The sequence below is a fragment of the Schistosoma haematobium genome, chromosome 2 (genome assembly GCF_000699445.3).
Source record: "Schistosoma haematobium chromosome 2, whole genome shotgun sequence".
Taxonomy (NCBI): Eukaryota; Metazoa; Platyhelminthes; class Trematoda; order Strigeidida; family Schistosomatidae; genus Schistosoma; species Schistosoma haematobium.
Window position 1 is genome coordinate 24910772 of NC_067197.1, and position 13755 is coordinate 24924526.

A 13755-nucleotide genomic window follows, 5' to 3' on the forward strand; every position below is an offset into this window, starting at 1 on the left:
CTGATTGGCTAGTTTTCCTCTTAATTTGCTGTATTCTTCAAATCAGTCAGTCGTAACATACAGTCCAACATAAACGTGTGATGGCACAAGTTGCCATAACAGAATAACACTACGAGATGAAGCTAACAAGATAAATAGCAAAGACGTCGAAATAATATAATTATCTCTTTTGTCTAGCATCAGCATCACTATTTTTAAGTACGACAACGTCATTTGTATATTCTAAATGATATGTCCAAAGGTCATATCTGTTATTATATAAACACGATTTATTGTGTCACGATTCCGACCTTTAATTCCACTCTCTTATTTGGACGTACGGGTATACTGCACTTTGTGTTGCCATGCAGTGAAAGCAACTAGTAGCGAAAATTTCTCAGTCTAAATCGGTAAGGAGTATACAACAATAAATAAAGTGGCAGTCATCGAATCTTTCATGAGTGATGAGTTCAAAAATCCAGATAGATAACAATGAAAATTGATTCACTAGCCAACCAAATTACATAAAAAAACTAACTGATTCATCTAAAACAAATTTCAGAAGTTGAAATTATGTTAACAAGTAGTAAATCACTACATTGAAAAATGTAATAATTTTTCATAATAGTCTTAGAGAAAAAATTCAAAGATAAAAGACTAGCGTTATAAAATGGTGAGTATATTTATTTCTTCACGCAGAATAAAATGATAACATAGAGTGGTGGATATTTAAGTTACCTGTGTGTTCCAAAAACTACATCGGCGTCCGGTGCTCCTTTTGGATGATTATACTTTACCCAGCGATCACGGTTCACATTGACGGGGAACTGATGAGCCAAAACAGCATCTGGACCTCCGTAATGACCTAGTAATAAAAGTCAAATATTGAAAATTTCTATCAATAATACAGCAGAACTCATAAACTTTAACATTCAGAAACCAAACTGTTATACACGAGAATAGGTTACAAAACGACTGTAAAGATAAATTCATGAACTCCAGATTTGAATTTAGAAAGAGCCATATAAGCTATTACTGACTAACCCCACTCCATTTCTTCTTCTTTTTGAGCTTCATGCATTTCAAGTACTAGTTGTTTCATCCGAGCTCTTTCTTCTCTCTCGGCAGCTGCAGCTTGAATATAACGTGCTGCAAATTGTACTGAATCCGGGACTGCCAATGGAATTAGATGAGGTTTATTTCCACGACGCGAAACTAGTGTAAAGGGAACAGTATTCTAAAATAGTAGAAAACAGTTATGTGATTAGTAAAACCTCTAACGAGTGTAATGTTCAGCAGTAAAATCACATATGTGAGGGCGATCCGATAAGCTTAGAGAAACAAATCAAAGTACAACAGATTTGATAATAAACTTTGTGCTATAATACTGATCACATTAACCCATCAGAGTAAGTATGGCAAGAATGGATTATCCTAGCATCATTAATGTCAACCAGAAAGTAATCCATTTAAGGGAAGATCTCCATATTATAAGACTACAGAATTTCAAAACATGGATATTTCAATGTTAGCTTTTAAACACATACACGAGAACTGGAACCGATGACAACTTAGATACTAGGTATAAAACAGTTCTATTTGCTGAATAACTTGCTAAAATTGCCTCGAATACGAAATGGATTAACGGTACTGTTTCATTACTAACATACCGAGCAAACGAACTAACATGGTACCCATACACAATTACAGTGCTCAAGTGAATGGGATAATAAGTAACTAGCTGTGGATTAAGACGGCACAAATAAAGAAAATTTTTTTACTGTAAACATTGCCAGTTTGAAATTAAGAGTTTGTAAACATAGAAAGCAAGACAAGATATCAACTCTGAAATACATAAAAACGCTCATGTATCTTTTTTAGCATGATACTATTTCAGATTAAATGAGAGTGGTATTTCATCATTAAGCATAAAGATTTGAATGGATTTTGCTTTAACAGTAGTTTTATAAATGAGGACAGTAAATTTGAATGGTTATCACGGTGGAAAATGTACGTATACGTTTACGGGCCAGTAAATTAAGTTTGTGATCGGTTGTCCAGTTTTTTCGTACTTAGCTATTACTAGGTCCTAATATTAGCAACCGTCTATCATTAGTCAGCAATATTTCATCGTTCCTTTTGATCGAATACGAGATTTCAGTTTCCATTTGTTTTGTTTCCAATTTGATCAGAATTAATTTAAAGTTTGTAACATCCGAACGAGGGATAAATGAATGGTAATTGATAGGAATCATTTATCGACTATTATTACATATATTCTCATTGGATAATTATTAAGTAACCAGATTATATATATATATATATATATATATATATATATATATATATATATATATATATATATATATATATATATATATATATATGTATATATATATATATCATAAGCTTTCATTTGACCATTGGCTACGATTCACCATTCTCAACTTATTCCCAATCTAGTAGTTACAATCTCCTGTACTCATAACCACTATTGGTTTGTGATAATTATTATTTTCCATTTTATGGTGTAACGCGGTTTGGTCTCCTTGTATAAAAACCACGTATGTCTGAAATGTACGATTCATATAACAGAGGCTGATATTTGTGTTTAGGACTCAACGGGCTGGACCAGGCCAGAAGATACTATACAGAGGACTAATAAAGATTCAACGTTGACCATGGCTGCTAGTGCTGTTTGGCACATCACTGGTTTAGCACAGGGACACGGTCACAAAAGTCGGTATTCTGACTAGCTATCTTGTCACATGATATTCGACAGGCCTTAAGACATAATGCAGTGATCCTCGTTCGAAGTAGTGCACTTAATCCATACAGCTTAAAAAGTAGTGTTAAAAAGTAACGGAAACAGAGCTAATTTCAAACAGTTTAAAATTGATCACAATAATATTACACTAAAATTATATTTCATGACCACTGCAGTCTCAACTGATTACATTTGCTACACAACTCGGCGAATTATTGACGAAATATTTTAGACATATGATTTCAGGTGATAACACACTTATGTATAAAATGTTACGTACTTGACTATCTTCACCATTTACAGCTGACAACGTATCCGAATGATTAATTTTTAAATTATCTCCATTAGATTTTGTCGGCACAGAATGAAGGGTTGAGTTATGATGATTAATCGCTTGCTGGTTAACTTTATTTGTCGATGAACTGCCATCTTCTTTCATTGCTAAACGACTCTTTGCTGCTGCTAGTTGTAGTATTTCTGGAGCAGGAAGAACATTCACACTGAGAGTTCGAGATGATGCAGGATTTGTATCAGTACTAACATTGATAGTACTGGTTACACTAGTAACTGTACCACTGACACTACTACTATTACTCCCTGATGTAGATGACAATAATGCTTCGGCGATCATTTTATCTAAAGCTTCACAAAATGCAGTATCCTCAGGACAATCAATAAATCGTGGCTTCAACTCATAGTTCTGATCAATCTCCTCTTCCTCTGCTTCTTTTTCTTCTGTTTTCTCCTTTATACAGTAAAAAAACAATTGCCAAATCATCTAGTGATAATATTTCACAAGAGTTAATGAGAGCATACACAAATTAAAGTATGCAGACGAAATTAATTTACAAATTTGTTGAGGATGCATTATCACCAGTTACAACTTATGAAAAACAAACCAACATCGATTAGATTGAGATTCTGTTACAGTTAAATCATTATTCAGTGGGAACACTATTAAGGGGATTTCAACAGATTTTTACGATGATCTATGTTAATATGACAAATACTCAGTTTGAAATATTTTAACCATCGTTTTCTTACTGATATATAATCGACAAACTTGTTGTATTCTGAATTGATTACACTGGACCTACATAGAAAAGCTTCATCTACAAAGTCTGGAATTTTGACTTGAGTAAGTGGGGTAGGGAAAAGAAGAGAATACGGGTAGTTTCGTTCACGATATTTAAGTTGGAGTAGTGAAGTGATTAGCGTAATGCATGAATGTACGAAGACTGTTATTCGCATAACGGTTTTAAACATTGAATTTCAATATATATTATGCACGAACCGAGCCACTTACCAGTGTGAGATCAATATCCTCTTGAGATTGTTGGCTATCAACGCGAGCACGACGACGACTACCATCCGATTCTATCAAGCCAGTAGATTGACGGCGTTGAGATGAATGAGTCTCACCTCCTTGTTCTTCATCTTCGTCATCCAAATCAGAATCTTCTTCATCCATAGAATACTCATCGTCACCCAGCTGGATGTCTCCTAAAAAGTTAAACAAAAACTATAAACTGCTCTCGAACAGCAAATAATTGAGACGTTTATAGTTATCCATGTGTTTGATTGGGAATAATTACATGGACATTGATTTTCTGGATAGTCCTGTCTGAATTGGTTTGAGTGAATGAACTCTTATGTCTATATAATTAACCTTACGCTGAAGAAACACTACAATCATTTATCGTACATGAAGACACTCGCATAAGAACTTTGATCACGTTGGGCCCAACAATATTTTCAGATAAAGGAATATGGCTAAAACGGAATACTAGTGTTTCTCAGTATACCAAGAAAGATTGAAATTAGATCGATATCCACGTCTGAATTGTGTTTAGGCTTTTAGGATTTTCTTTCTTTAGTGATTTAGTTACGTACCCGGTAATTATGGAAACCAATATCTCAATACATACTGATCAATATTACATCAAGAGAAATTAATATGATTAGAAGCCGAGGCTAGTTGGATGAAAGACACCAGAGTCTCAAAATCGAACTAATACGTTAATTTAGTTGTTAACAAGACTTATAAATTAACCAATTTAGATTCCAAAGATTGAATTTTACTATAATTACCTTCTGCTATTTTTTCACTGAGTGGAAAATCTGAATTACATAACATGTTTTTAATTGACTAAAACATCTCACAGTTGTTTACTTTGAATACAATTTGCTTCAAAATAAGACGCCTTAATTTACAATGAAAATAATCGCTAATCTTGAAAACGTTATCATACAAATAACATTCTTGCTTTCTAGATTAATTAGTTTGTGTAACAGAAATTGGGTCATTCACACACGATGTGTTCCTGATTACTTGATTGTAAACTGTGGTCATGATAATTATGGGAATTTAAATGTACTCAATGACTCTTCATGAAAGCGGTGGAATTAGTGCAATTACTTAAAATGTTAGAAAACCTTACCATCTTCTTGTTCAGCCTCTTCAGCTATCGTATCCATGTGACCAGGACCAGTTGGTCGAAGTGATTTGTTCTCTGAAATAATTTTTAGGTCTTGACCACCATTTTCCACGTTTTCTGATTCACTTGTTAGTCCATATGTAGCCTTAAGGCGTGCAAGGCGTGGCAGGCATCGGGCTTCCAGATGACGAACGAGACGTTGTGCTTCTGTGAAATTTTTTGCTCGACCAACATTACCACGGAACTGTTGTAAAGTTTCAAAATATTGTTGCTCTACTGCAACAGGAAAACGCACAGGAACAAACATAGGTAGATTAGTTTGGGTATCTGAATTAAGACTAGAGATATCAACTGATGATTCAGGATTATTTAATATCAATGAATCTTCAGAATGATTTACAGCAGGCTCTTCAACCGAAGACGTTAGTTCGCCAGTATGGAGATCTGTCTTCGTTTCACTTACTGATTTGGCTGATAATAACTCGGCGTCGTTTTTCGACTGCACCCATATAGGAAGAGAACGCTTGAACCAGTAGTAACGCTAGAATAACAAACGTTGGTGGAAAAAATCATACATAACACGCTAATTATGATGAAAAAAATATTTTTTAGACGATGAAAAACTGACCAGGAGACACATAGGGTACAACCATATTTGTAAAACAAGGACAATAATTCCAAGTGAATCCTATTCACCTACTTGCAGCATCTATTCACTTTAGTCTTTGCTTAAAATCCTAACCAATCGAAGAAATTAGTCAACAATGAAGTTGCCAGTTTAATAACGCAATAGACACGAGAGCAAATCGTAGCTTTTTTGTTAAACTGTCAACTTCCGAAAAATATAACCAGTGAGACAGGTACGGATATGTAATTCTCATGTCAACGATCAACAGTACCAAAAGTGTCAGTTAAACGTATAAAATAAAATTGGTCAACAACAGTGAGATAGTAATTTGATTTTATTTGAAACATCCACAACACATATATTAATGACGATATTGAGAAAGTGCATTAAAAACTTGAGAATTTCAGAAAAATGACTGAATTAACGAATACATTTTTGTAATACAAACCTCATATAAAAATATTGTATTCTTATTGATTTCACAACTTTCACGTATTTCAAGTAGTCAAACGAACTGAGTGGTTTCAACAATGTTCAATGCATGAAAATACACTTATAGTATACACTTTAAAAGTAAATCTGAAAATCTGTAAACGAATGTTATATTACTTTTAACTTGAGTAGCGCGAACATTATTCATAATTGAACTCATCATAATAAATTTATGATACGAATTTGTGTTAAATAATCAACTGAAGCTACTGGTCTTGAGAATATATTATTTTTATATAAGATATTTAAGATAGCGCTTATTTATTTGTTCATCCAAATACATATGTTGGTACAAAGAAGCACCAAAACAAATATGCCCCATACAATAAGGAAATGAGATTATGACGAGATAGAGAAAGGAAAGTGAGTATAATTAGAAAAACAGAAAGTGAATAAAAACAAGTGAAGTTAAATATAATGAAAAAAGCCATTCAGTCAAGAAAGCTACAACCAGAAAGAATTCTTTCAGTTAGTCTCTCTCACTTTTATGAGAAAATTACAATAAAACCGCCATTACCTTCTATCCTGATGACGTCTGAAGTCATTTTGTTGATTTATCTCTAGAACACTAACCACGGGACCGCGAGTGACCGACAAATGCTAGTACTGTACAGCTTTCTTTCATACGACGAGGTTATGTCACAGACTGACCACCTGTTTCTTCCAAGTAGTCCCAGAGTTGACAAATAATGTACGATGTGAAATTTGATGGGACAATATTTGTAGTTCATGTTCAAGCCACCGAAGCCGGTGTGTCTAGATAGAGACGTTAAATGAATTATTGTCTCTGTATTCGAACACACGGTGCGTTATCAGTAAACTAAGACGGCTTACGAACTACTAAAACTACGTACAGTACTTCCAGGTTTACAACGATTGTCTAACATTGATCGATTCATGATTTTAATGAGACTCAACAATCTTCACAACGCTATCCTGTTGAAAATGAATAGATTATTAATAGGGAATTTATTTGTGGAAATCGTCAATACAAACATACAAAAAGGATTTATATCTACTCAACACGTATTGATCAATTTCTTATAATAAACGCCTTGGGAAGCATACGTATTAAAAATTTCTTGTCTAGTAAATTATTTTTTATTTTCTTTGAGAATAAACAACAACATTATAATTACCTGAAAGTATATAAGGAATATGTTCAATTTTCGTCGCTTTTTACCCTGATCGAAGAAACTTCCAGATGTTTCAAGTAGCGTGCAAATTAATGTAATTCGAAACAATGAATCCGGCGGGTCGATAATACTTGGGAAATCAACTATAAAAATGAAGGGAAAATTGTTTCACGAAGAAATGTGATGTATTATTTGAAATAATAGCAGCACACTCAAAACAATCATATATAACCATGCAAATGACAATTGATATATATATATATTACGTATTTTATCAGAGATCTTGGCGGGCTGCCAATAAAGCAAATATGTATAGAACAGTCGTTCCTTTTGAGGGAAATGTACACTGAGAAAAGTTTCCACTTGATTATTCTACAACTGAATAATTTATTCACTAATCGTCCTTCAACTACTGACAAGAAATATTAATCATGTACACATATTTGCATTGGTAACTTACGATCCAAGCTAACACCAAATGTGAGAAGAGAGTAAAGTGTTTTGAATATCACCGGAGAATCCACCAGACAATAGTTATACAACAAACCAAGGTATTTGACCATTACAATTCGACGCTGATTTAAACTGGGAAGGTTGAGCTGAAAAGCAAATAGAAGTGAAATCATATACAGCTTTCCGAGCCTGAAATAAGGTAAACTTCCATATATTCTGATGGTGAACATGTACAACTAAATACAAATTTTAAGGTCATTAAATTGATCAGAAGTGAAAATGAAACCATGGTGATTACAACAGTTACTTAACCGAGTACAATGACATGATAGAGAAAGTTACGCATGGCATTCTGTTTACTTGCTTTAAACAGTTCTTAAATCGACAAACTCACGAGCACTAAACAGACTTTTGTAATAAAAAAACACCCAAAAGAATATACAGATGACTATTTTGACAGAAAAGTGTCATAAAATAACGTAACGATTAAGACACCAGAGACAGCAATAGAGAAATTACTGTCACTCAGGTCAGGCGTAAATGTATTTTATTTTTATCAAACGAGTAAGGAATTCGAATACTTCTATATCCAGTACACTTTAGGTGGGTAGGACGTTTTGGATACTGATCGATGTGTACCATAAATGATTCATTTAATTTACATCTTTTTGTATATAGTTGAAAACTTAGAACTCGCTAACATTTACAATTGGCCGCCAATCTTCGGTAGTTTATGAGATGCATTTAAACCAGTTATAGAAAGAAAATTATTAGACCAGAATGTTCATTTTCCTAAAAAAGCCTTTGACTAACCTCCATTCCCACACGAATATCTTCGATGACATTGTCGACAACAGCCATGGCAAAGTCCGAATGATAGGTAGCCAACCCAGATAACACACTGGCTAGACAATTTATATTCGTATAGCGAACATCCCACGCCCTAGTGAAAAGGGTGCACGTAAATTCGACAAGCTATTGAAAGACAAAATAGCCACAAGAATGAATCAGATATGTGTTGAGAATATTTTTTTCGATAAATGGTACATCATTTAACAGTTTTCAGGAAAATCACATTGGAACGAGAGAAAACACCTAAATGGAAACTCAATAACAATAAAACTCAGCTAAGACCTATTAACGAAACACTTAGAACGCCATGCCAACAATTATGGACTATTTATTTATATCCGTTGAGTGAAAATTAGTGATACAACATGACTGGAAAAAGCAAGAGACAGTAAATTGGTGGACCACTAAGGTATAGTCATGATAACATGGAACTGTAATCAGGAAAAAATGTTGCATAGTATGAAGTCAGAAAACTATTTAGACTTAGTAACCAAGTGCGAAGTCTTCAAATGATTTTCTAAGAGACTTGTCGTCAGGACTGATTGCAGTAACCGGTTAGTTTGACTGAAGTGGAATATGACTCACACTTAACAGTTAGCGAATGAAAACTCGATGTTTACATCCGTAAATCATACCCAAAACTGTGATGTCTTCATCTTGGAATAAGTTTTTTTAACTGAAGATCAACAATCTTTTTGTGACATGCTGTTGATTGTTGTCAAATCAGGTACACATTAAGACGACTTATAAATTATTGTACAATGAGCTCAATAATTACCCACAATTTTAAAGTTATTAATCTGAACACAGAAAGCGATGAAATTTGTAAAATCGTGACAGTAAAACGTCTACACTTACTTCTTGATCATCCCAATCCATTTTTCGAATTAGCCGTAAAGTAGTATTAACGGTAGTTCGGTCCAATTTCGTTAGCAAAATATGACGTATAAACATCATTTGAGGTGTCAACTTCACAGGTTCGACAATCTAAACCATTTAGAAAGAGAAAGATAGACGAATTAATGATTATATATATGGACTACAAATCTACTGGATATCTGATTTACTTATTTATACAATGAAATGAAGTAGTACAAATAACTCCGAGTACTAATTACACAAACTAAAAGGTATTTATAATTAAAAAATTTCACTTTCCAATTCGTTTTTGAATGTATATTTGACACTGCTATCGTTAAAACATTTAGACACTATGCTATGCAAACTTAGTAAATGAGGCTCCATTAGAATTCTCTAACAATTTATGTGATTACTGACCGCCTTATTAATGAATAAATAATTTAAATTATTACTATAACTCAGCATTTATTACCAAGTTTTGTGTATGCTTTTTGATTCATATACGATAAACTCAAAATATTTACAGGGTAAATTATACCAACCGAACAATCAATATGAGCTATAAAAACAAAACATAAGTAAAAAAAAATAGTACAATATGAAAGTTAATAATGTACTGTTAGTATTGTATATCATATTTATGAATCATAAGATACCTGGCGATTGGACGGTGGTGGATTACAATAATAATATGTATTTTCAATCATAATAGAATAACGCTGATCCATATGTAAAGCAACTTTTTTTCTAAGCATTATTTCCAAATAAACTTTTGTACGTTTATGTGATATAGGTAAACGATAAAGAAAACGCCCACAAGTATCCAATAAAGCACAGGCCATATCGATGTTATGGTGTACAAATTGAGGAAGAATTTGTTTTAAACAAGTCAAAGCTTGATGAGCTGGATAAATCTTAAATTTGACAAGTTCCCCTAAAAATAAAAATAATCAGAGGAAAACACTCTCGAGTTTATAAACAACTTTATTTGGAAGCATGAATAGACATTAATAACTAAACAACGCCTATAAGCGAAATCACAGAAAATGTAGTCATAAACCTTGAAACACAAATCTACCGAAGAAATGGCCTAATTTAGTATGTACATACAATAACTGAAAGCGTGATAAATGCATAGTAGCTGCTAAGTTTAGTCTATAAGGTAATAACATTATTTAAACATGTACAGACATCATCAACAGAGTATCACATATGCTTTGGGGCAAGCTAATAAAATTGATTAGCATGACGAGATGAAAATAACAAGAAATCGAAATAATAGTGTCAATGATATAAAGAAAGACTGTGCCTTAAGAATATGATTTTAAAACACAGAGTGCGTAGATATACATGAAGGCATACTGGAATTTAGGATCGAGAGGAAGATAAAAGGTGAATGCATTTGGGCTATTGTGAACAATTTTGAGCCATATTGCGCAAAGTCGCTAACCACAATTAAACCTAAGGGTATGAAACTAACCTGTAACATTTTAAAACTCATAGTTAGACCAATTACAAATCTAATGTCATTATAGTCAAAGTAGTATAAAATCACCAAGTATACATTACCAAGTTACGAAAATATTATGTAAACTCACCAATAAATCGAACCACTTTCAATTTGGATTCGATATTTAATTGATCTCGTTTAGATAGACGCCAACGGAATTCTGCAGTAAGCATAGAATTGATATCTTGTACCAAGTCAGGCATCACTGGGGCTAATGAAGCCACAAGGCGCGCATAAAATGGTAATAAATCATAACGCGTTCTTGGAACACTAAATAAAGCTTTAGCAAGCCGTCGACGATTGGCCCGTTTATTTAAATTCAAACAAAAGTCGATAGCTGCCTGAGATGGAAATTAAAAAGGTAGTGTTTACTTCATTTAAAAACAAAGAATCCATCATTTAATCAAGTAGCTGCAATATTCTTAACACATTTTTTTACAATGTAACTGGAAATTAAGTCATTTCTTTAGATTAACATCAAAGTAAAATGCCACTTTTTAAATGGGACGCATAATATTTAAAGCCATTACCTTGGTCAAGATCATACCAAAATACATATTTCCCTTATGTGATCTACCGTGTTCTGTATCCGCTAACATTAGCAATTCTCAGGAACTACTGAATTTAAAGTGAAGAGAACACATGTAAAGACACAACATACATACATATTTTAATTTAGTATGACTATAAGTGAATTAAACCCTGCAGTCCAAACATTGTCTTTTATATTCTGAATTTTTAGAAGTACTATTCCAATCCCTTGAAGAAAATGTGTAAACCCAGACAAATTTTGCCAATTGACTATTTTAGTAATATTACAAATTATCCGACCATTTTTATTTGGAAATTACCCTTACTTGTATACGGCTAAAGAGGTAACACCATAAAAAGAATTATTCGATATTCACATGAACTTGTTTGTTTTACCGAAATCCCTAAAATACATTGTACGAGATTTCTTCCAGAAAAAGTAACACATGTAAATCCAATGACAACTGTTACCAAGTCACAAAAGCAAAGAGTATTTTTAATCTGCTGTGATTTACTAACACTTTTAACGAAAGGTGGCTGTTGTTGAACGTTTGCAGTTCCCGATACTAGTCGAAAGTCAGGAATAAATACATTGTAAGATAATAATAAGAATACTAATCACTTCAATTAATACTGTCATAAAACTACAGTCTTTAGATTTATGGGTGAAAATAGACTTAATATCTGAGACTTTTAAACTATGGGAAACATATTCTGTGGATTTTCAGTGAAAATTAGTGATACTAAAGACAAACTGATAATAAAGTATATGTTTTTTCTGAATCCCTCATAAAACCAAACAAATATACCGAAACAAATTCTGATGCCGAAATTCAGAGAGGTTTAGTGCAAGTTTTCAGACATAATATTTACTTACTCGATCGATGAGATCCCGATTAATGCAGTTTGGTAATTGCGTTAAAAACGTTTCCATGAGAACTTTCCCCGAAGGATTTAGATCTTCTTCACCTAACGACATGAAAAACATTGAAACAAACGTACGAATAATGACAGAAGTTATCCCCGTAAAGTGAAAAACACAAATGTTACGAGCAATAACTACTGTTGGTTACCAAAATTATCATTAATTTATAAAGCAGAACAGGGGAGTTTATTGTAAGAAGTTAGACTTGTATATCTGAGAATTGGGTAAACGTAATTCTGAGTTGTTAAATTACATCGCTATGAAATCAAAAAACGACTTTTCGAGTTTCACAGTAGACACAACGATATGTCAATGTAATTATCAGGATCGTATGATCATAAGGTAGTTTACACGCGGCAGCATTAAACCAGTTCTAAACTCCAAAGCATGAAATACTTGGATTCAGTGAGTATGTAAAACAGAAACATTCCTAGAAGTACTGTATATCATAGTTCGAACAAGTTGCACTAAAAATCTCGAGATTATGTATAAAAGACTTAGTACATCACATCTTCAAATCCTATCATGAACCTTTACAACATAAAACAGCAAATAATCACTGCATACAAACATTGTGAAAAAAACATACCATCATCGGTATTTAACAGATATGGTTTTGATTTATCAGGTATAGATGTGCAATTAGTTGATTCATTACCATCTTCTGATACTCGAATTAATGCTTCTTCTTTAGCTAATTCTGATTCAACGGTGTCAATATCAATATCTACAATGAATGAAGAGAAAATTGCAATATAACATCAAAATGTTCACAGCAAGACAATTATGACAAAATTCAGTTGGTCAAATGAACAGAGCTAATGATCACAAAGATGTTAAAGGTCAACAAGAATCTTTTTAAAATTTGACATACATAGACTATTGAATTGATAGTTGTAACTGGTAGCAATACTTGTTAACAAATCCCGAAGAAACATCTGGATTCGCATAATCCCTTTTCATAGGTATTGTGTTTTAAGTCAATTAACTGGTCATAAATCATTAAGATCAACTACCTTACATTTTGTAATGCACAGTTTAGACTAGCATTCAAAAACTTCGTAAACTGGTCTCATGTTAATTGCGAAATACATTGAGGTAATGTGGACATTAATATTTCAAACTAACATGGGATATGAAGGATATTGACTGGATATATATACATACAGCTTTGACTGTTTTT

At 33.0% G+C, this 13755-nt stretch overlaps 1 protein-coding gene across 1 annotated transcript in view; it reads right to left on the reverse strand.

Moving 5' to 3' along the window:
* UPF2 (Regulator of nonsense transcripts upf2) overlaps positions 1–13755 on the reverse strand; it is a 30042-nt gene that overhangs the window by 1218 nt on the left and 15069 nt on the right. Inside the window, exons 10-22 of the mRNA XM_051219194.1 lie at positions 13162–13299; positions 12525–12616; positions 11205–11457; positions 10263–10540; positions 9604–9732; positions 8707–8868; positions 7901–8039; positions 7444–7583; positions 5188–5725; positions 4053–4249; positions 3027–3491; positions 1024–1216; positions 718–844 (exon numbers count right to left, since the gene is read on the reverse strand). Coding sequence (XP_051067897.1) covers positions 718–844; positions 1024–1216; positions 3027–3491; positions 4053–4249; positions 5188–5725; positions 7444–7583; positions 7901–8039; positions 8707–8868; positions 9604–9732; positions 10263–10540; positions 11205–11457; positions 12525–12616; positions 13162–13299 — 2851 coding nt within the window. The remainder of the gene's footprint in view (positions 1–717; positions 845–1023; positions 1217–3026; positions 3492–4052; positions 4250–5187; positions 5726–7443; positions 7584–7900; positions 8040–8706; positions 8869–9603; positions 9733–10262; positions 10541–11204; positions 11458–12524; positions 12617–13161; positions 13300–13755) is intronic.